At 34.4% G+C, this 22,754-nt stretch overlaps 3 protein-coding genes across 7 annotated transcripts in view; 2 read left to right on the top strand and 1 right to left on the bottom strand.

Moving 5' to 3' along the window:
• rpusd1 (RNA pseudouridine synthase domain containing 1) overlaps positions 1 to 16,078 on the bottom strand; it is a 72,230-nt gene extending 56,152 nt beyond the window's left edge. For 2 of the 3 annotated variants that reach the window (XR_015480053.1, XM_087243350.1), the window contains exons 1-5: positions 15,774 to 16,078; positions 15,480 to 15,673; positions 13,450 to 13,573; positions 13,265 to 13,367; positions 13,071 to 13,172 (exon numbers count right to left, since the gene is read on the bottom strand). Coding sequence is in view for 2 of the 3 variants with exons in the window: in XM_087243350.1 (XP_087099476.1) it covers positions 13,071 to 13,172; positions 13,265 to 13,367; positions 13,450 to 13,573; positions 15,480 to 15,661 (511 nt within the window). In the remaining variant the exon portion in view is untranslated. 3 annotated transcript variants of the gene reach the window in all.
• Positions 3,003 to 6,937, top strand: dctn5 (dynactin 5). The gene is given in 6 exon segments (NM_001002497.1): positions 3,003 to 3,121; positions 3,384 to 3,452; positions 4,450 to 4,568; positions 4,652 to 4,763; positions 6,130 to 6,232; positions 6,439 to 6,937. Coding segments are annotated over 6 exon segments (549 nt in total). The 5' UTR covers positions 3,003 to 3,073; the 3' UTR covers positions 6,537 to 6,937.
• A 662-nt stretch (positions 16,079 to 16,740) lies between the features above and the next one.
• On the top strand, positions 16,741 to 22,125 carry ndufab1b (NADH:ubiquinone oxidoreductase subunit AB1b). Of its 3 annotated transcripts, none has more exon segments than NM_001305569.1 (5): positions 16,741 to 16,918; positions 18,915 to 19,037; positions 21,541 to 21,628; positions 21,732 to 21,825; positions 21,944 to 22,125. In NM_001305569.1, coding segments are annotated over 4 exon segments (462 nt in total). In that variant the 5' UTR covers positions 16,741 to 16,759; the 3' UTR covers positions 21,824 to 21,825; positions 21,944 to 22,125.
• The last annotated feature ends 629 nt before the right edge of the window (positions 22,126 to 22,754 follow it).

The raw sequence follows: 22,754 nt of genomic DNA, 5'->3' as shown, positions 1-22,754 counted from the left end.
ACTTGAGGAGCAAATAATTAGTAAATTGTTATTTTGGTTTTAAGTGTACCTTTAAAATATGTAGTTAAATCATAAATATTTGATCAAATATAATATTTGACTAAATCCACAGTGTGCGCTAAAACTGATAAGGCCTCCTTTTGGTTTTATTCTAGGCTGTTTGGAGTGTATAACCTACTAACTTGTTGCTACATAGCAAACGTTCAATTCACTTGGATGCAAACTTTTCGCAGCTCATCAACTGGCCAACGTGGGTGGTCTTTGAGCCCACGAGCACAGAGACGCTGAGGATGTGTGGATTAATGAGGCACGTTTTAAAATGCCGCCTACGTATTGCGGGAGTCAGTGTCCTTAAAACTGCGAAACGGTGCCGCAGCGCCATCTTGCGGTTAAAGAGGTCATAAATTGCAGGTTGAACTAACTAAATTGCTGTATGGGGAAAATGAAGAGACCGCTTGAACCTGCTGAAAATAAAAACAACACTAGAAATCATTAAAGAATAACAAAATCTAATGGTTTTGAAATTATGGTTTGGAATAATGGTTTGTTCTGTGGGCTATCGAAAAATATATAGCTTAAAGGGACTAATCATTTTGACCTTAAAATGGTGTTTAAAAAAATAAAAACTGCTTTTGTTCAAGTCAAAATAAAACAAATTAAACATAATTTGGGAAACATTTAAAAAAGAACAAAAATCAAGGGGGGGGGGGTAATAAATCTTAACTTCAACTGTATGTAAATATATAATTATATGTTTTTCATTTTTTTTATATTCTTGAAAAAAATTATAATCCTTCCATTATATTCTTCAAGATTCTTGAAATTATGAAAATAATCTGTAAATAAATTAATTACAGAGTTTTGTTCAAAATGACAATTGTTAATAACATTTTGTTTCTGTTTGTTGTCATTGAAACAGGGTTATTAACAACAAGCAGGATATATCATTTTTTATTCTTCAGAAATTAAAACATGGTTATTTTGAATATATATATATATATATATATATATATATATATATATATATATATATATATATATATATATATATATATATATATATAATTTTATGGCAAACTGAAATCCATCTATATACAATTTTACAACAAATACTATAATTCAATTATGGTTAATGTAGCAAAAACATTGTTTCTATATTTTTAGTTTATTCAGGCCTGTAGCTAGTCTTGTGAAAGGGGTGGTTCTTTTTTCTCAAAAAGTGAAGTTTTGCAGTTATTTGCCTCATTTTCTATTGAATTATGAAGTTTAAATACTGCATTTTAGTAACATTTTAAGCACCCTTTTTAGCTGATTAGTTTGTCAGATGGTCATCATAACAACACTTTATGATGCACCAAAAACCTTTGCTCAAAATATAGAATAAAGAAATACAATCAAAACACTTATTTTTAAAAACTAATTTATTATGTCATTTATCATTAGAAAAAAAGGAGTTAAAGTTTTAAATGTAGCCTATTGTCATTTTCTTTCCTCAGTCACAACTTGGCCATAATAATAATAATAATAATAATAATAATAATAATAATAATAAGATTAAAAATTTTGAGCTTGACGATTTGTCTAGTCTCTTCTGCAAAAAAGTACATTTTGAAATTTTATGATTAAAAAATAGCCTAACTAGTATTAAAATTTACTTTAATATGGGTCACTTTAGGTGCTTTGAACCTTTTCATAAATTTTTCCAAGATTTCAAGGACCAAGATTAAAGGCTTAACTAGGTTAATTAGGTTAACTAGGCAGGTTAGGGTAATTAGGCAAGTTATTGTATAATGATGGTTTGTTTTGTAGACTGTCGAAAAAATTTGCTTAAAGGGCTAATAATTTTGACCTTAAAATTGTGTTTAAAAAATGAAAAACTGCTTTTATTCTAGCCGAAATAAAACAAATAGGACTTTCTCCAGAAGAAAAAATATTATCAGGCATACTGTGAAAGTTCTTTGCTCTGTTAAACATCATTTGGAAAATATATATAAAAAAAGAAAAAATTCGGAGGGGGGCTAATAATTCTGACTTTAACTGTAATGCAGAAAGATCAACTTTATATCTCTTAAGAAATTGGTTGGTTTGATATAATTTATGTATCATTTTAAAGTAGATTTTACTAACTTTCTTAGTCTCACAATATTTGTTGAATCTTGTGTTTCGGAATAGTTGTTGAGACTGAAATGCACTTGGTTTTGATTGTATGCATGTGAAATATTTCTGCTTTGATGTTGAATGTCTATTTAATACTGAGTGGTCATAGAATTAATATAAAGAAAAGAGATGCCATATTTTACGTAGACAAAAACGGATGTAGATAAGAATCTGTTGTTTATGTTTAATCTTTTGATATTAGTAGGGACGTTTCATAAACACAAAAGTAAATGGTCGGAGAGAAAGCCTAACATCTCCCAATTGAAGGCTGATTAAAAAATTTATTTTGAAACTCTTAAAGGACTATCAATACTCCAAAAACAAAACTCCTCTTCTCTGTCGTAATTGTTATGTATATCCGCTTTTGTTCTTTGTTAGTTTTTTCCCTCCTTTTACGTACATGATTTGTGCTAAAATGTGAATATCCTATTGTAATATTTGTGATGCATTTGATTGGAAATGTTAAGCAAAAAAAAAAAAAAAAAAAAACACATTGTAAATATTATTAATGTTTTTATTGAGAAAATAATAGCAGCCATGACTTACAACGAAGATCTAATTTAATAAAAAGCAAACACATCTTAAAATGATGTAACAAAACATTTGCAGTGTTCGCATTTTTCTGTTTCTTACATGTAGATTGCATGATCTGTTTCAGTTTTTAATTGTTAAAATTAGCATATTGCAAATAAAAAATATTACATATAAAAGGTATCATTTATATGTTATTTGTATACGGCAAAGAAATGAAATGTAAAAAAGACTTCAAAATATTTTTTTGCCTCTTGTTCGATGCTCTACAAGTGATGTCTAGGCAAAGATGTCTGGGTACAAACCGGAAGCGGAAATAGAGAGGGAGCGGTTGACAGCTGCCTGGATTTCTTAAGAGCTTCGCTAACAACATCATTGTGCAGAGATGGAGCTGTGTGAAATATTATATAATAAGGCAGAATACATCGAGACGGTATGTTCATGAAATCAACAATATCCTTCAGCTGAATCAAGCGGTTTTAAGTAAATGACCGAGAATGATCTGGACGGATAGTTTGTGCAAACAGAATGTGTCTTTCATCATAAACTGATTTTTTTCACTTACAAATAGCGTTAGTTTGTCGTAATGGCTTACCAGTCTGTATGAGTTGCACGTGTTGTTTATGGAAATATCCAGATGAATCTAGTGCTGGGTCGTCATGTGATGGTAATGCTCAATGTTTTGATCTCTCCAGGCATCAGGAAACAAAGTCAGCAGACAGTCAGTTCTTTGCGGCAGTCAAAACATCGTCCTCAATGGCAAAGTGAGTTTTACTGTTTTATTATGTTTATTTTTGTCTGCGAATAGCCAACGATATTATTAAGAATTAGATATATTTAAGAATAACATGTCTATAATAAGGTATGTACACATCCTTATGTAAACAACAATTGAGTATTTATGGGACAATCAACCAGAAACGTGCATTATCTGTCCCTGAAATAAAAACGTAAATACAGTGAATAAAGAGTACTTCATTCCAAAAATGTCTAAAATGGACTGATGGTTGATTTCTGCAAATTGTTCTGTAAAGGAATAAGTCATTCATTTGGTTCTCAGATTTTTGTTCTTCATTTAAACACTTTACAAACGTACAAACTCTCTTATTGTCCTTGTCCTCAGCCCGATTGATCCTACAGGTTTAATAGTTTTTTTGTGCTAAAAACTGGTATTTAGAAAACAAAATACTTCAGAAATAGCAAGTTTAAGTTGTTATTGTTCACATCAATTTATTAAAACATGAAATTATAAATAAATTATACAAATAAATACCACAAATATTTCATACAAATAAATGTACAGTTACCCCCATGGTTTTGTCAGTCCTGTCACATTTGCATTAAGCTTAACATAAAATGTGTGCAATACACCTTTAATGCTATGACATTCGGAGGAAGTGACATCATTTGATGGAGAAGAAGCTGACAGTGATCAAGGATGCGTTTTATCATTGAATTGTATGATGTTTTGCTTGTTTTGTATGATTTCTTGAGGAGGACAAGCTTAAAGGTCAGGTCCTGTCGCATTTTTTAAAAGTGAAAATGGTAGAATGTTCCAGATATGAATAAAGTTGCGGTTTGAATATACATTCTATTTAAAGTCTACAAATTAATAAATTATTATAAAACAAACCTTAAAAGTGTACTTTGGGTGTTTTATTAACATTTGAGTGAAAAACACTTTATGACGAGCCAAAAAGCTTCAAATCTCAAAACTGCCTGAGGTGCCTTAAAGTCTAAAAGTGATGTAATTTGTTTCAGACGATTGTGATGAACGACTGTATCATCAGAGGAGATTTGGCCAATGTCAGAGTTGGGCGTCACTGTGTCATCAAAAGTCGCAGTGTGATCAGACCGCCATTTAAAAAGTTCAGCAAAGGGTGAGTTTTGCTGCTGACTCTACATCTGCATTCTCTCTGCTAAAACTGAATTTGTATAATTGTTTGTTCCTCTTGTACATCAGTGTAGCGTTCTTCCCCTTGCACATTGGGGACCATGTGTTCATAGAGGAGGACTGTGTCGTCAACGCTGCACAGATAGGATCGTACGTCCACATTGGCAAGAACTGTGTGATTGTAAGTAACAAGTTGTCTAGATTTCATACCGTGCTAAGGAAACCTATTTTACCATTGGTATAAAAGTAGATTGTAGCTGTAGCTTTTTTTCTTGATTTTTGCATCTCCTGATGATTTGGTCCTTCATGATTCGCTCCTCAAATTAGTCACGCACCCTTCTCACCCCCGGATCCCTCCTCGCCCTATTTTTCACATGATGACGATGCCATCTTCCATCGCGATGTTTCACATTACACATCTTACGTTGCCAAATTGGTCGACATCGCCCAACCCTAGTCCCTTGTTTGTCAGTCACTTTGGATAAAAGTGTCTAAATGGATAAATGTAAATCTCATACTAAATTTAAATCTCAAAGTTTGTTAGGATAGGCCAATATTTGGCTGAGATGGAACTATTGGAAAATCTGATCCTAATCTGATGATTCAAGAAAATATAAATGCTGAGAAAAATCATCTTTAAAACTCTTCACATCAAGTTCTTTTTAGCAGTGCATATTACTAATCAAAAACTGAATTTCTTCGGCACCTATGGCCTAGTGGGACGGGCATCCAAAGTTCGAATCTGATTTCTCCATCTCTCCAACTTTGTTTCCTGTCTACATATTATCTACGTACTCCAAATAATGGCAAATGGCAAAAAAAAAAGTCTTTACTTTTTTATATATTAATATTTAGAAATATACTCATGGAACATGATCTTTACTTAATAAAAGTAAAATCTAGAATTTCAACCCATTTAATGTGTTTTGTAAGACTGAAATATAGGACCATACATGCAAAACCAAGGGTTGAATGATTACAAAAAACCTCTGGAAATGTACACTAGCCTACTTTCTAGGCACTTGTTGGTGTACTGGAAAAATTCTGTCAAGAAATCTCAAAGCTAAGACATTTATACTAATCAGCATAGTAAAGTACAAATGTGAGATTTGTTTAGACATATGTGAAAACAGCATTTAAATGTGCAGTAAAAATAGTTTGCAATGTGTTCTCAGCTGATTGAAAACACTCCAGAGTGGTTTGCTTATGGAGAGAAAACAGTCCAACCCAACTAACCAGCAGTATAAAGAGAATGAGAACAAATATACACATCAGTTATTGCAGATGAAAACCAAACAGCATCTATTTGATCTTAAAATATTATGTAATTGCTTAAATAAGCCTTGATTTGCACAGTAACCGTATTATTAATTTAAAACCAATGATTTACAGGCCTAAAAAAAAACTAACAGTAACTCAAAAATGTAATGCATAAACTCAGTTACAAGTCAGAAACAAGCTTCTATAGTATCCTCCCTTTTGTTTTAGGAATGTGAAATATTGGCCGGTCTGTACTTGAATGAGATGTATTTTTTTTTCCATTGTAGGGTCGCCGCTGTGTCTTGAAAGATTGCTGTAAGATTCTGGATAACACTGTCCTTCCCCCAGAGACAGTGGTGCCCCCATTTACAGTATTCTCTGGCTGTCCAGGTGTGTGTTAGAGTATAGATTTACTTTATTTTCATTGATTGTAATTTGTTGAACATTTTACTACTTATTTACTGTATTATTCCTGTTATAATTGTAAATGTAGCGGTTTTGAATTTGTTATCATTTGTATTATGCCAACCATTTAATTTAACATTTAATTAATGCTACTTTGTATTTTAACCTCTGATCTCCTTGGTTGATTTCAGGTTTATTTTCAGGAGAGCTCCCTGAATGCACACAAGAACTGATGATCGACGTCACCAAGAGTTACTACCAGAAATTCCTCCCTCTCAGCCAGATCTAGGACCGCACTTCAGTTTGTGTCTCGCGCACTTGCATTCTGGGACCAAAGGAACTAATATGGAATTATATTTCCCAAACACGCCCTTATCCCTCTGGATTACAGTTGTAGATCTCAAACAAATGTCTCAAAAGAAATCCTCATGCTATAATCGTGACTTTGTAAACATAGAATATAAAATAAGTGAATTATACACAAAACACCATTTCATTTCTGCTTGTCATGTCAGTGTTTTTAGATTTACGTTAAAGCATCTAATGCCACTGGCTAGGACAAAATATCACAACGCAGTGATTAGCTGTTAGACTGAAGGGCCTTTATTTATTAAACTGTACCATTTCTTCAACACTAAACATTTTCTGTATGCAAAGCCAGATTACAGATGGAAATAAATGTTTTTTTTTAACACATCGGTTTATATGGATTCATTTTAAGGGATCACAGCATGTTTTGGGAGATGTTGGCTTATTGGGAAGGTAGGCAAAAAGCTTCACTGTTTGTTGTTAATAATGTAACAGTGTAAGAAGCACATCTCACACAAAGGTCACTTTAAAATCAGGCTGCTGGTCAAAGTATGAACACAAACACATGGTAGGATTCTGAGGATCAATTTAAATGACTAGATTTCGCCCATGAAAATCAGTTAATATCCTAACTATAAATTCTAGAATCATTTTTATCATATCAGCTAACAGGTAAGGAACAAGCTGACAAAGGACTTTCCAAAGCAACATTTTCAGTTTTTGAGGTAGGGACTGTTCATTTGATTAGAAGCAATGAATTTCCACAAACATGATTCACATATTGCCAGTTCAGAAATTAAGAAAGTTCATTCATGTATACTGTGAATAACTATTTAAAATCTCTGTTGCTTTAAAAGCAAAACATGTTAAAAACCACACAGTTATGCATTCATACAATGAATAAAGCCAAACGTATACATAGCATACTTGCATTTCAACGAGGTTAAGATCATTAGAAAAGATTTTTAAAAGGTTGCTGCCATGCTTTGGTTAAGTGCTGTTAAAAAGCTGAGGCTCAGCAGGATTTGTTATAATAGATGTTTTCATTAAGAACTCCTCACATTTATCAAACGTAATACTAAAGACATAAATAATGTTACAAAGGTTTGGCGTAATAGCTGCAAAGAATTTTACTTTGACATTACAGGAATAGTTTACATTTGTGCAGCAATTGTGATGTGAAAAGCTGAAATATTAATTAATCACTGACTCAAAATGTTTCAATGTTTTTTTTTTTATTTTACTAAAGGTCTGGGTGGTAAACATATTATTTGACTATATTTAACATTTTAACATTTTCTCTGAGGTAAATATCAAAGACAACATTTGAAAATAAGCTAAAATAAAATGTTCAAGATAAAATGTTAATATATATATATATATATATATTAAGAAAAATGTTTCAACATTTAATTTTGGATTATTTAAAAATGTGCGTGTGTGTTTAAAAGTGAAGTTTAAAAGTTTAAGTACATTTTACTTGTAATTCTTTGTTCTGTTTAAATTTTTTTTTAAAGAAAAAAAATTCATAGTAATAAACTTAAGTATAATCTACTTAACTTTCTGACAGTGATATTTCCATCATACACTGGGGCATTTAAGTTACTTTCTACATCTATTACATTGCTGCTTTTATTGTTTCCTTGTAGTAACTTTCTGTTTAATGATCTATAAAGTGCATTTCCTTCCCAAAATGGCACGTTGAGAGCAAATCTTTAAAAGTATTTTACTCCCACTCAAAGTATTGCAGAGTGAACTTCAAATGACCAAGTTAAAATTACTTGATGTAAATTTTATGCAACTATGGGACTTGATTCAATACATGAAATTTACTTATAGGAGTGCAAAAGCTTTACAATTACACTTTATGTTGATGAAACTGTAAACTACTGTCAAAATACTTCTACCACATACATTACTCACAAGTGTATATAAAACCCATATGAAAATCTTGAAGGAACCAGTGACAAATTAAGACACTCTGGTTTTGACATCACACCTGCAGCACTTTAATAAGATTATGATTAAGTAAATGCAGCCTTGGTAAACATAACAAACGCAATTCAAAAAATATATATTAAAAAACTTTAAAAACAGTAGCGGAGCTTGACATAAGCATGGGGGGCAAACGGTAAACACTCCTGTCCACCTCAAGTTTCTTTTCTATTCAAATTTGAAGGAGCTCTGCCTAGTCAATTTAAAAAAGAAAGAGTAAAGGATTTCCAATGGAGCTGGGCACATTGCGGCATAACTTCTGCTACTGGTAAAACATGGCAACAGTTAGTCAGTCCAGACTCCATTCACATAACCACTGCTGACACTGTGCCCGCTGCTCCTCACTCTCCACTGGGCTGCTCGTTCTGTGCTCCGGCTCGGCCTCTTCTTGCATCTCAGCTTGCGGTTTAGTTAAAATATTCTTCAGTAAATCCTCCAGAATGTTCACACATCTTTGAGGAGCCCATTTAGCATCAAGGCTGGGTACAAACGGATCTGGCGCGGTGACGTGGATGGGTTCGTTGTGGAGGGGAATGTGCAGAAAGTAGGCGTGCAGCATCATGCGATACGGACTGTTGTCAGTGCGCAGACTGTAGGTATAATCACCCACTATGGGGTGACCGATGGCACTGCAGTGCACTCGCAGCTGGTGTGTCCGTCCTACAAGGTTTTTAATATTAAGACTTTTAGAGAAAGGCATTTCAGCTACAGCGCTTAAATAATGTGAACAGCCATTGTTATATGTATAGGTTAAGGTGAACCATAAAAGCCACACAACAGCTCCAAAAATAGACAAATATTAATGTTCTGACTACACTTCATGGCTAGGCTACAGTGAAAAAAATAGAACTACAAATGTGTCTCATGTGAGGTTTTTCAGTTATTTCTTTTATTATTATCTTGTTTGTACATTTTTTTGCAACTAATTAAGGCAATAACCTGTTGGTTTTGTGTATGTGCACTATGACGATGGTCAAAACGTTTAATGCAATATATATCTTTGCATATTTGGAAAACAAATGTATTATTAAGGACCCATCTTAAAAACCCTTACAGATGATTTATGATGCAACACTATAATTGGCCCTTTTGGGTGAAAGCATAACTTCAAACAAGTTATTTAAATTAAATGAGTTTCTGTTCCTCACCCCATTCTAACAACAAACAAAACCTCTGCATGCCTTTTAAAAACTCCTCATATTCAGTCTTCTTAGAAAACAAGCTGTCAGGTAGCGTGCTGTACGAGTAGTAAATGAAGTTCTCTTTCATGTCAGCTGTCACTGTCAATACACAAAATGTTATTTTGAAAGTGGTGGTGTCGTTATACCTTGATCAAATGACTTGATAATACATTGTATCTGTACTTTACTGTATACATGCTTTTGAGGCACCTTTATTTCGACCCCCTCCAGACTTAGGTCTATGCATTTCTTTTAATTTGCTTGCACCATAACACCTGCACATGTGCAGATCAACAACACAGTAGTAAAAAAACCTTTAAGAACATACAGTCAGACATATTAGCCCCATTTATTTTTTCCCACAATTTCTGTTCAACGGAGAGCAGATTTATTCAGCACATTTCTAAACATGATAGTTTTATTAACTCATTTCTAATAACTGATTTATTTTATCTTTGCCATGATGACAGTAAATAATATTTGATTAGATATTTTTCAAGACACTTCTATACAGCTTAAAGTGACATTTAAAGGCTTAATTAGGTTAATTAGGTAGGTTATTGTATAATGATGGTTTGTTCTGTAGACTACTAAAAAAATACAGCTTAAAGGGGTTAATAATTTTGACCTTAAAATGTTTTTAAAAAGTTTAAATTTGCTTTCGTTCTAGCCGCAAAAAAAGACTTTCTCCAGAAGAAAAAATATTATCAGACATACTGTGAAAATGTCCTTGCTCTTTAAAACATCATTTGGAAAATAATAAAAAAAGAGAAAAAAAAAAATCAAAGGGGGCTAATATTTCTGACTTCAACTGTAGTCGTGGCAGTTTTTTTCCTAATGTTAAACTTAGCTCATAAATCAGTACAAATGTGTTTGCAAACAAGCAGAGCTTATGATGATAAAAGTGTTTAATCTACTAACAACACAGGTGCAAATTAGGCAAAGACATTCTTTTTCTGGCCCTAAAAAAAAGCACAAAATCAAGAAAAACGGTCCACCACAAATCTTAGAAATTTTCATCACATGATTTGTTTAAATAATGATTCATTAAAAACAATAAAGTCAGGCACAAAAATCCAAAAGTCCAAGCTGTGTATTATTCTGTTCTAATAAAGTTGAAAGACAGAGTAAAATACTTTAATGAGTCATTCATTCATTTTCTTTTCGGCTTAGTCCCTTCATTAATCAGGGATCACCATAGTGGAATGAACCGCTGACTTATCCAGCATGTGTTTTACAAGCGGATGCCCTTCCGGCTGCAACCCATCACTGGGAAACACCCATACACTCTTATTCACAAACATACACCACGGCCAATTTAGCTTACCCAATTCACCTAAAGAATGTCTTTGGACTTTGTGGGAAAACTGGAGCACCCAGAGGAAACCCACATCAACATGGGGAGAACATGTCAACTCCACGCAGAAATGCCAACTGACCCAGCCGATGCTCAAACCAGCTACCTTCCAGCGCTACCCACTGCACAGTCCTACTTTAATTATACATATATTAGTGATGGGCCGTTATCGGCGTTAACATGCTGTGTTAACACAAGACCCTTATCGCGTGATAAAAAATAGCGCTGTTAATCTATTCTCAAAGTTGGGTTGGGAGCTGGGGCTATTCTCTGCAAGCTACTATGATGACTTTCCCCTTGATATTTTAACGCTGATGTATACCTGACTGGCGAGTCGTCTGACAAAAAAGTGCCCTTCTGGGTGCCTGACTTTAACTGCAGTTTGGCAGTTTCACTTTAACTCATGAACATTTCATTCATCCCCCGTGACAAACTGGGGTATTAGAGGCAAATAAGGAGTAAGGACTGGTGAGAGTGTTATGGAATTTAATAACGAACGCCAAATGAAAAGAAAAAAAAAACTTCCACGTTTCGTGATGTGTGTCTATGTGTGTGTGTGTGGTCCTTTACTGAGAGCCACGTGTGTGGTCTTGTCGGAAAATATGGTGAAAAGTCCTAAATGAAATTATATGAGGCTCTGAGCGTCTCCATATGATGCCTAAGGCAACCCATTGAAAGCAATGCAATTCCTTTTGCGTCGGTATAGTGACGCCAAGGGGCACCTTTGACATTCTCATACTGATGCGCAAGGTGCTTGACCATGCTTCAGATTTTGACGCCTTTGGAGTGAGAATGAGTCTGCGGTGTTTACTTTAATAATGCCACTAATATATGCATACTCCAAACGTCTTAATTCCATTTCTGTTTAGTTTAGTTATGACTTTAGTCAAATTAAGGTATTCAAAAATTGCTGTTTGGAGCTTATGTAGGCCTACAGTTCAAAATTCATGTTTACCTGAAAAAACAGTTAGAAAACACATCTTATTGAACATCATTTACTTTCATCAACACTTATCATAGTAGAACTGTTTCTCAAGCAGTTTGTGATGCATTTTGGAAACAGGAGATGAGCCCCTGGTCTTACTGCGCCACCTGGCTTGAGAAACCAGTTCTCAAAGACTTATTATTTGGGTAGCACACATATTCTGAATGCCTTCGGCAGAATTCAAATGAGCCAATTTAATCTAGATTAATTCCGAGATTAATCTAGTTTTTAAAAAACAAGAGAGGAAACCATATAGCAAGACATAATCTTTAAAACAATGATTTCTATTAAAAATGTAAAAGGTTTTGTGATTTATAATAATAACAGCGGGGCATTAAATAAATGCATATTTTCCGTGGAGGGAGCAATTTTAGGAAGTCAGCTATTTTTATTTGACGGAAGAAAAAAACATATGATTGGAAAAAAACAGTCTATGCCGGTTATTAAAAAGAATAAGTCAGTATTTTTGTTTTGTAATATAAATTAATTATTTAAGTGAAAATAATTTAAGGCAGTCCTATTTATTTTATTTAGTTTATTCTGTTCTTCTGTGCTAAACACTGCAGGTGCGTGAAAATGCTGTTATTATGTTCTATTATTAATATGCTAGCATATAAAAATAAATCAGTATTTTAAAATGCCATATTTAATGTGTCGGACACAAAATAGACACGTCCATTTGTTTAATATAAATTAATAGTAATCTGACCAGTTAACCGTTAATAACCATTAATGAGCGGCGGTTGTCGGTTAGCAAAATTAACCGAAATGAGCATCCCTAACATAAAACGACCTTTTCAAGAATAACATGGCATCCCCGACGTATAAATAAATTGTCATTTTAAATCACTAGGTTATACCAATTTGTCATCCAAAAATGTATAATAATGTAAAATATAATAAAAGAGTATGATCCCTTATTCTGTTTGATTTCATAAAAAGTAGAGGTTTGACCTTGTGTTTAATGCATATGTGTCAACAATAATAATCGTGTACCTGTCAGAGGCTGCAGAAGCACTTTTGTGACTGGATCTCCATCATACGTGCCGTACTCTAAAACTGTGACCTCTGTTTGGCATGGCTTTGGATTCTCACAACCTACGGGACACAATAATAAAAATCGGAATGCAGGAATGTGTTTCTGTCAGCTCAATTTTTAACATTTGATTTGGGGCAGAAGAGATTCTCACCCTCCGTTCCTTCAGTGCACATCATATGGGTTTTGCCCTCTGTGGTGTTCTTGCCAATTGCGAAATCCAGGCTCAGATTCTCCTCAGTCACAGTACCACGCACCTGAAGAGGACATATATATAGGCTGGGTTATTATAATAAAAAAAAACATATGTATTGACTGAATGTCTGAATGCCACAATACCAGTGCTAGATAAGCTTTGGTAACCCGTCTGTCTTTAAAACAGCGATACGCTTGACCTGCTGCCGCCTTATTCAGAGCAACACACAAAGCACCACTGGTGGAGAAATCCAACTGATGGCAAAACCTGCAGAATATAAGAACACACATGATCAAACTGCTGATCACAGGGTTCCCTCTCTTTCATAAACAGCAGATTCAAGAAAAAGGACTAAAAGCACTCTTAATTTAAAATCAAGCACCTTTCATAATTATCCCAGCATACGTAGCATCATGAAAGTCCTTACTGTACTTTACATTTCACTTACACTTAATATTTATATTAAAATGTCAATGTAATGATGATGTTTAGAATGCGTCAATTCCCCCAAAAAATGTGTCATGTTTAAAGATAGTGGGTAACAAATGAGCCAGACTACACATTCCTTTACAATCAGTCATCCTGTGACATCTACGACAAGCGTTATTTCCTAAAGCAGTCACAAGTGTTGCTATAACAGTATTTCCTATCTCGTGTCAATCTCAATAAACACTGATGCTTACTTACAACTAGGTTACATTATTTAAGGGCATTCGTCATGACATGGATAGGATCAAACATTTATTTCCTTTTTAATAGTAAATATTTGCTTTGAAATCTACATTTTTTAGCCATGGCTTGCTTATTAAACACTCCTAGCCTAAACTTGCCACGAGTGAGATGGAGAAAATTAAAGCACATCAGCAACAAGGAAATAAAAACATTATGTTTAAAATAATGACATATTGAAAAAATAGCAAATATATGACAGAGGTTTATGATACAACAATTACAGTGGAGTATTAATTAAATAATTAAAAAATTATATATATATATATATATATATATATATATATATATATATATATATATATATATATATATATATATATATATATATGTATATTTTTCTTGCATTTCATTTGGTATAATTTGTATCTTCATCAACTAGATAAACAACAATATCGAATAACATCTGAGGTGAAGTGCTTCAAATCAGTCCACTATAAGCTTCAGAACACAAACTGGTTAAATAAAAAAATAAACAACTAGCCTAAATAGAATTAAAGTCATGTTCACCACTTCAGAGAAACCTATATTTAAGGACAAAATCATCCATTGCCAGTGGCTTTCAATTTAAATTGTTTAATCAAGTCTATTGAATAATGAACGCGCTTCCAGATTACCTTGAAAAAACAAACTCAGTCGGAAGGCTGAGAGAACTTAGAAACTTGTTGTGAGAATGGAGATGTCTGTATATTTGTGTGAGTCTGTCAGTTAAAATAGCTTAAAACACTTTAATATTTTAGAGAAAGTAGTTAAAGTTTGCATAACCAATGATTAATCTTATCCACCCCGTGACCGACCCATAAGTAGGCTAAATATGCAGCCTTTTTTTGATTACCTGACCTGCAGACTGACAGCATCACCACGAATATAACTGAGAAATTGAACTATGCCACATTACACGAGGAAAACTATTGAATCTTGTGTCACAACACTAATTTGTCATTTACGACTCCCAATGACACCCTAATGAGTCAGGAAATTGTGCTGAAATTGTGGTATCTGACTGGGGCTTTACTTCTTGTATGAAATTGAAAAGTACGATTTTAAATCTTAAATATTACACTGGTTGAATTGTTCAATTCATTCGTATGATTAATTATTTATTTTATTTTAATTGAGACATTAAGTCTTGTGCTACAAAAAGGGCATATATTTATGTCTATCTGACATATTTTTGGCTCAAACTATAACAGAAACAAAGAATATAATTGGTTTGAAACCGAATGTCTAATGAATGACAAACGTCAAACTAACTTACCGCAGTAAACAAACCCCCTTTCAGATTTAATTCAAGCACTTTCAATGACCTATTTTAAAGTAATTTCCAGGCCTTGAATCCATGTTTGACATTCAACTACTTTCAAGAAGTGTGGTAACCCTGTGATGTGAAACATGAACTATGAGAAGAGGCTGGATATTTTATTTAAAAAAACAACTAAATTACCTGAAGCCGTAGTAAGTGCCAGGATCTGCAAGCTCTGGAAAGCGATGCTTTAGCTGACTCTGGACAGTCTGCTTCTCATACCACATTTTACTGTCAATTCGAATGTCCCAGTGTTTGTTGACAACTATATAGTTTGTACTTTGATACAAAACACACAGGTTTTCCAGGCTCGCAGGCTCCATGCTCGTCTTCTCCTGCACAAACACAACATATAGGTTATTCTGGTTGTATTAAATCGTCAACATTTGTGACAAAATATGATATTTTATATTGACTAATATAATTATTGATAACCTGGCGCGGTTATCGCGTGCTGCTTGGCGTGTTCCCGCTGTACTTGTATTGAAATGGATCCTGACTTAAATGTTGTTGATACTCATGTTGCCTGTGGATCACTCGCGTCCAGTCTTCTGTTTATATGTTCCCTCTGCAGAGCAAACCTTCTCCTTTAGAGGAATCATCAGATCGTGCACACGTTCATCTTCAGTAATTGTGAAAGAACGTTAGTTTTTTTTTTCAACGTGTCAGCGTAGATTCAATAAATTTACTTTAATGCTATATTACTGGTCCCATGCTTTACTGGCAGACATGACCGTTTCAAAATAAGAGTCCCACATTTTCAAGCATTAAAAATGTTTTATTTTTATATTTATTAATATGCGACTGAACAGTAATTAGTTACACATAATAATAATAATAATAATAATAATAATAATAATAATAATAATAATAATAAAGTATAATCGTAATATTTGGGGAAAAAGAAAAACAATATATACTAATATAACGTATATTAGTAATAGTATAGTAAAAATAAAAAAGTAATAGTAAAATGTATAATTTCTGAAATACAAACTAAATAAAAAGGTTCAAAAATTATATTAAGTTTATCCGTTGAATTAAACACGTATAAAATATTAAACTAGATTAAAATCTTCGTATAATACTTTAGATTTGAATGCATTATACAAATTTATTGAAACAAATAATTAATTTGAAAACAAATTAATAAAAGCAGTACTATGAGAAGGAAAAAGGTTGCTTAGTAGAAACGTTGATTACAAATAATGTTTTAGACGTATAAATTCCGGGAAGGGAAATCTTTACACTACTCATAAGCGAGTGGGGAAAAATTTAATTGGTTGTCAATTGTTTTTTGTTTTTAATCTTATTTTTTGCCATTTACAGCTAGGCTAATTTAACACAAAACACAGGAAACTGCGCATGTCAAGCTTATGTCCAGTTTGCCGCGGTGTTTTCTGGGATAGAAAGTCACAGACATGGCGTCCCGTGCGCTTGCACAGTGTGTGCGCTCGCTGGCCCGCGCCTCTGCAAGGTTAAATGAAGGCAGATCCGCCTGCGTGCTCCTCGCCGCAGCCCAGCGGCCGCTCTCCTCATGGACCTGCAACCAGAGGACCAGCAGGACTGAACTACTGCGGGTGAGCTTTCTGCAGACGGAAACTGTTTGTCTGTGTGGCCTGCTAGAGCTGGAGACTCAGTGACCTACCTGTGTCTTTCCGACAAGTCTGCCCGTGCTGCATGACATCTGCCTCCCATACGCTCAGAATTAAACTAGTGTACATTCACAACACACTTCTGCCACATCAGTTAACGTTACTGTTGTTTTTTAAAACGCAATAGGTAAAGAGCTTTTTATGAGTGTCTTTACTTCAGTTTTCCGTCGGTCTAAGTTATCTGTATCTTCACTTGTAGTAATTATTAAAGAAGCAGCAGGTCGTGTGAAACTGAAAATATTGTCGTAAATGTCACTTCAAATATGTATGACTCCAGTTCTTTAGTAAAGCAATTCATTATATTATATCATATTATCTTAAAAATTTACGAACATTTTATTTGAGTACAATGAACGCTATTTTAGCAGGTTGAGTTAACTTAAAGGGAGAGTTAAAAATTATCACAAATTTTCACAATGAAGTGTTTCTAAAGTTCTATTTTTTTAATCAAAACGAGATCTACTAAAGTATGTTGAGGAAAAAAGTCATTGATATCCACAGTAGGAACAAAATAAACTTACAAAGACAATGGCTTTTTTTTTTTCTTTAAAAAAAAATCAGTAAATCTACTTTTTATCATGCTTAATTCAAGATTCACATTATTTGAGATAAGGAAAGAATAAAATAAGTCTAATTTTCTGAGAATTGCAGCCTCTCAGAGATGCAATGTCAGACACAATTCACTCAATTGGAGCTAGTGACATCACTGTGACATGTAGGGTTGGGTGAGCCCATTTAAAAGCATTGCATCTACACCGAGTCTGCAGCCAGACCCCTCTTGAGAAATTAGACAAAGTGAAGCTGTTTTCTGATTGATTGGCAGAATTGTTGTATTTTAGTCATAAGCACTTCATCTTGATGAATTGTAGACAAAACACTGAGGAGAATATCCTTTTTTTGCAGTGTGATCAGATTGAATTGGGTACAGTGAAAGTTATTACTATACAATAGTGTTTAGGAGGAGGAATACTTAAACAATTTTTTCATAAACCTAATTTAAAAAAAAAAACCAAAACCTGAAGTTGACTCATTGTGTGCTCCCTAAAAATATAGTTTTAGACAAAAAGGCCATTTTTTGTTACTTTGAATTTCTTCAAATTATTCATCAAATTTAATCTACATTTATTAAACAGGGTGTCCGCAGGGTCTTAAAAAGTATTTTTAAAAAATCATGAGAAAATTAAGGCCTTTAAAAGGTATTAAAGCGTCTTGATCACATTTTGACGAGGTCTTAGATTTTGTTCAAGAGTTGTCCGAAGTGTTTGACTCCAAAACGCATAAATACATTTATTTTCCTCCTAATATTAACAACGACATGCTTAAGCCACTCCATTGATCCGGGCCGGGGTGCGTCTTGCCAAGCTCCTCCATTACATGATGTCACATAATTTGCGACAAATGCAGGAAGGTGACGTGACGCTCCCCACATGTAGCGAAACCACAGAGCCAAACAGACGGCAAAATGGGGAAATGTAAGTTAGAGTACTTATGGTTGGAGAAAGACGAGTTTAAACAGTGGCTGAAGCCTGTCGCTGAAAACAACTGCGTAATTTATTCTTTCAATTTGTTCCTTCCAAACTTATCGGAGTTCTGTTGCAGGGTTGTGCTCCATTGATTTATTTAGCTACAACTGTTTATTAACAACTGTTTAAGTTAAAGGTTTGATAGAAGGTCTTTAAAAAGTATTGAAATGACCTTTAGGATTCCTGCATATACCCTGTTAAAGCCCTTAAAAACTGAACATGAGTCATATTCTGTCCTACATTTTGTTTGCAACACTGCAAAAAGAGACTTCCACTTCCATAATTGCCAAAAATAATTTGTTAGTATTCCCACTTGTTAATTTTTGTCTGTTAATCTTCTGAACATTGAGCATTATGATTATTGTTGCCTTTGTGACATGATGTTTGCCTGTGTCCAGATTCCCAGCCCGTCTGTTCATCTGTGTCGGCATTACAGTGATGCTCCACCCCTCACATTAGATGACATCCAGGAGCGAGTTCTGTATGTCCTTAAACTCTATGACAAGATCAATCCAGATGTGGTGAGTGATTCTTCAGAATTTCTGTACTCTTAACATTGCATGAGCCATTTAGTTTTCTTTTTTTTTTTAAAGAGTCCTGAAAATTAAAGGACAACATTGTTTCCCCACCCCAGTTGCCTAGCAAATGCCTTCATATCTACAAATTTGAATGCATTTGATTGTCTTTTTCTGTGTCCCAATTTGCATCCTATTACTAATGCATAATAAAAAGTCTAAGGCTGCGTCCAAAACCGCCTACTACTTAGTAGGTACTGCATTTGAATTTAAACGTACTACTCGGCTGTTAGAAAAGTACAATCTATACAGTATAAATGTGAAAAGTATGAATGGCATTCGGACTTACTACATCCGCCATTTTGTCATGGTCACATGACCTACCTGCGTCAGTTGCATCGCCGTACTTCCATTATGAATTCTCTCAAGGAGCATTATGGGATAGCGCAGCGTGCATGGGATGCGCACTTCAGAATCTCGCCGGAAGTAGTAAGTCATCCGGGTACTTCTCGCCTACCGATTTTCAAATTCTATGAATTCGGACATTCTACTCGGCTAGCATACTGATTTTAGCGTACTAAATAGTATGGAAGTATGCGGTTTCGGACGCAGCCTAACTCTGCACACTTGAAGCAACAATAAATGTGTAGGGAAGAAAAATCACCATGTAAAAATGTGATAAAGGTTAACAAGCACTCCCACATGCTGTCAGTACTTGTTGAGTAATTACTTAAATATAAACGTATCGTTTGTAATAAATGTATACATGTCTGATGAAGACTGAAACGTTACTATTAAATAATCTATTCAGTTGTTGTTGTTGATAGTGGGCAGGATTGTTTGTTCTTCTATTTCTGCTAAAAAAGAATAGATCCACGCATTCTCTAACTGATAATATTACCCATAATACTCTGTGCGTTGGACATGAATTCGATTAGAGTTACAAATCTGGGTAAAACGTCTAAACAAACTACAAACATGTTGGAACACATGTGGCAGAGCGTTAAGTGGAGAGGCTTTGGTAAAGACGTTTGAATGATTGTTATTTAATATCCAATCCAATGGAATATGTACTTGACGTTTTCCAGGTTATATTTAATCTGGAACAACAATGTAAACTTAAATAAAAAAAAAAAAATTAAAAATCAGTCCAAGGCAGACCAGGGGCAGCCAAGCTGGAGCACGTACTCTGGTGCCCTGGGCTCTGCGATGGTTGGGGAAATTCAAAATTGAACATAAATCTTTATAATTGGCTTAAGATTGGCAATGAAAATTTAAAAATAGCAGCCAGCAGATCCAGGGAAAAAAATCAGTCCAAGGCGCTCAAAAAACATGGAGGAAAAATATTAAAAAATCTTTATTGACATAGCTATTCCTTAAAATGGAGCCATTTTGGCCGAATAGCCATGTCAATAAAGGTTTTTAATATTTTTTCATTTTTGCATTTTTTTTTTTCTGATGAATCTCTTCTCAGAACAAACACATTATTTAAGATTCCCCTGAGCACTTTTTGTCTGACTTTGGATTTTTATATGAAACGTGTTTGGAAATTCTTCTAAAAGCGTAATTATCCAAAGACCTGATGAGATTTCTCTGCTTGAAAGAGTTGCTATTGGCTAATTCATTGTTTCCCAACCCTGTTCCTGAAGGCACATCACCAATACACATTTTCAACCTCTTCCTAATCAAACATACCTTAATCAACTCATCAGACCATTAATAGAGACTTCAAAACCTGAAATGAATGGGTAAGGGATAAGGTAAACATCCAAAATATGTACTGTTGGTGTGCCTCCAGGAACTGGGTTGGGAAACGCTGGGCTAGTTAACCTGCTGCTGACTCTCCATTATCATAGGTATTTTGATATGAAAGAAATGGGGATGATATGTCGAGATGAGTGACAGGGCACATAAATAAGCAACAGTCTGTTAATGAGGAAGTAGTATGTCCAAAAAATCATATTTATAATTATATTTATGTAGCACTTTTACAATGTAGATTGTGTCAAAGCAGCTGAACATAGAAGTTCTAGTAGATTGAAACTGTCAGTCAGTTTTCAGAGTTGAAGATCAGTTCAGTGTGGCTTAAATTTGACTGCTGAAAGTTCAAACACTGAAGAGCAAATCCATCGATGCACAGCTCCACAAGTCCCAAACCAAGCAAGCCAGTGGTGAGGAACAAAACTTCACCAATTGATGAAAGTGAAGAAGAAAAAAAACCTTGAGAAAGCAGGCTCAATTGAGCACGACCATTTCTCCTCTGGCCAGACTTCTTGTGCAGAGCTGTAGTCTAGGCGCTGGAGGCTGGAGAAAGCTAAACGTCCTCCAGCACCAAAACTGCAGTCACTTAAACGTATATACTTTCCCTAAACAAAAAAGTATGTGAATTGGGACGCAGCATTGATTGGATTTACAGATTTATTACTTTCAATGTTCTTAGTTTACATTTGGGATCTACTTATTCCTAGCTTCTCACTGATATGATTGCCTTTTACTGTTTCCTTTAAAGCTTAAATCGACGTCTCACTTCATGAAAGATCTGGGGCTGGACAGCTTGGACCAGGTGGAGATTATAATGGCCATGGAAGATGAGTTTGGTTAGTATCGGGTTTGTTCATATTAAGTCATCTCACAACTGTGATTTACTCTGCAAACGCTTTATGTGAATGCTGGTGCTCAAAGAGATTGTGTCGTTTACAGGGTTCGAGATCCCAGATGGGGATGGAGAGAAGCTTATGACTCCTGAGGAGATTGTAACATACATTGCAGATAAAAAAGATGTGTATGAATAGAGGCAAGTCATATGGTATGCGCTATTGTTTTTAGTTAAGCTAATCTATTTAGATTGTAGGAAATCCGTTCATGCTTGAAGAGATTGGTAAGAGTAACGTTTCTTCGCTCTTCTCCTGCAGGTATGGAGGATTGACTCTGTATTAAACAATATGGCTGCAGCATTCAGATCCAGTTGTACTATCTCCAGTCTCTTGTTTATGGAGTCAACTGCATTGTCATGTGTACTGTTGTATTTAATGAAAATGTCACTATAAACTTTTTGGGAACTTGAGCTGAAAATAAAGCCAAGACTAAATTGTAATGCTTTGTTTTTCATGATCTACGACGTGAAGTCTCACTGCTCCCTCTGGTGGTTGGAAAGAAACACTGCTACTTGATTATAATAGGTTTTCAATCCTGTTTCTGGAGGGACAATAGTTCTATTAAGTTCTTCAACACGCTTGCTTGGAAGTCTCTGATCAGCTGGTTGAGGTGTTTTATTTGGACTGTAAATTTAATGTTCTCTGGCTGCCATGATCAGTCTCTCACAATGTTTTTTCTTTTCTGAATGTCTTGATAATGTCATCTTATAGTTTTTCTCTTATTTGTAGGACTCCCCCTATTTACTGTGCTCTAAGTTTACCTTGAGAAACCTAGAAATGTGAAAAGGGTCCATAAGACAACCTTGGATTAAACCATAAAAAAACAACAACAACAAAAAAAAAAAGTTAAATCTCGCATCCTAACAATCCACTTCCAATCAAATGCTGTGGTTTGAATGAATGTAAATGAAACTGACTACAGACCCCTAAATGGGAAAACAACAGGACATTGTCATTAACTGAGGCCATAAAAATGGCATATTCCTGCTTTCTTCTCTTTAAAGGAACTAAAACCAATTTTAAAAATAACCGAGCTCATTCACTAAAGAATAAAATCTACATTTCCATG

This window comes from Danio rerio, chromosome 3 (assembly GCF_052040795.2).
Source record: "Danio rerio strain M-AB ecotype USA chromosome 3, GRCz13ab, whole genome shotgun sequence".
Lineage (NCBI taxonomy): Eukaryota > Metazoa > Chordata > Actinopteri > Cypriniformes > Danionidae > Danio > Danio rerio.
Note: the sequence above shows the minus strand (reverse complement) of the source record. Positions and strands in the feature narration are given on the sequence as shown.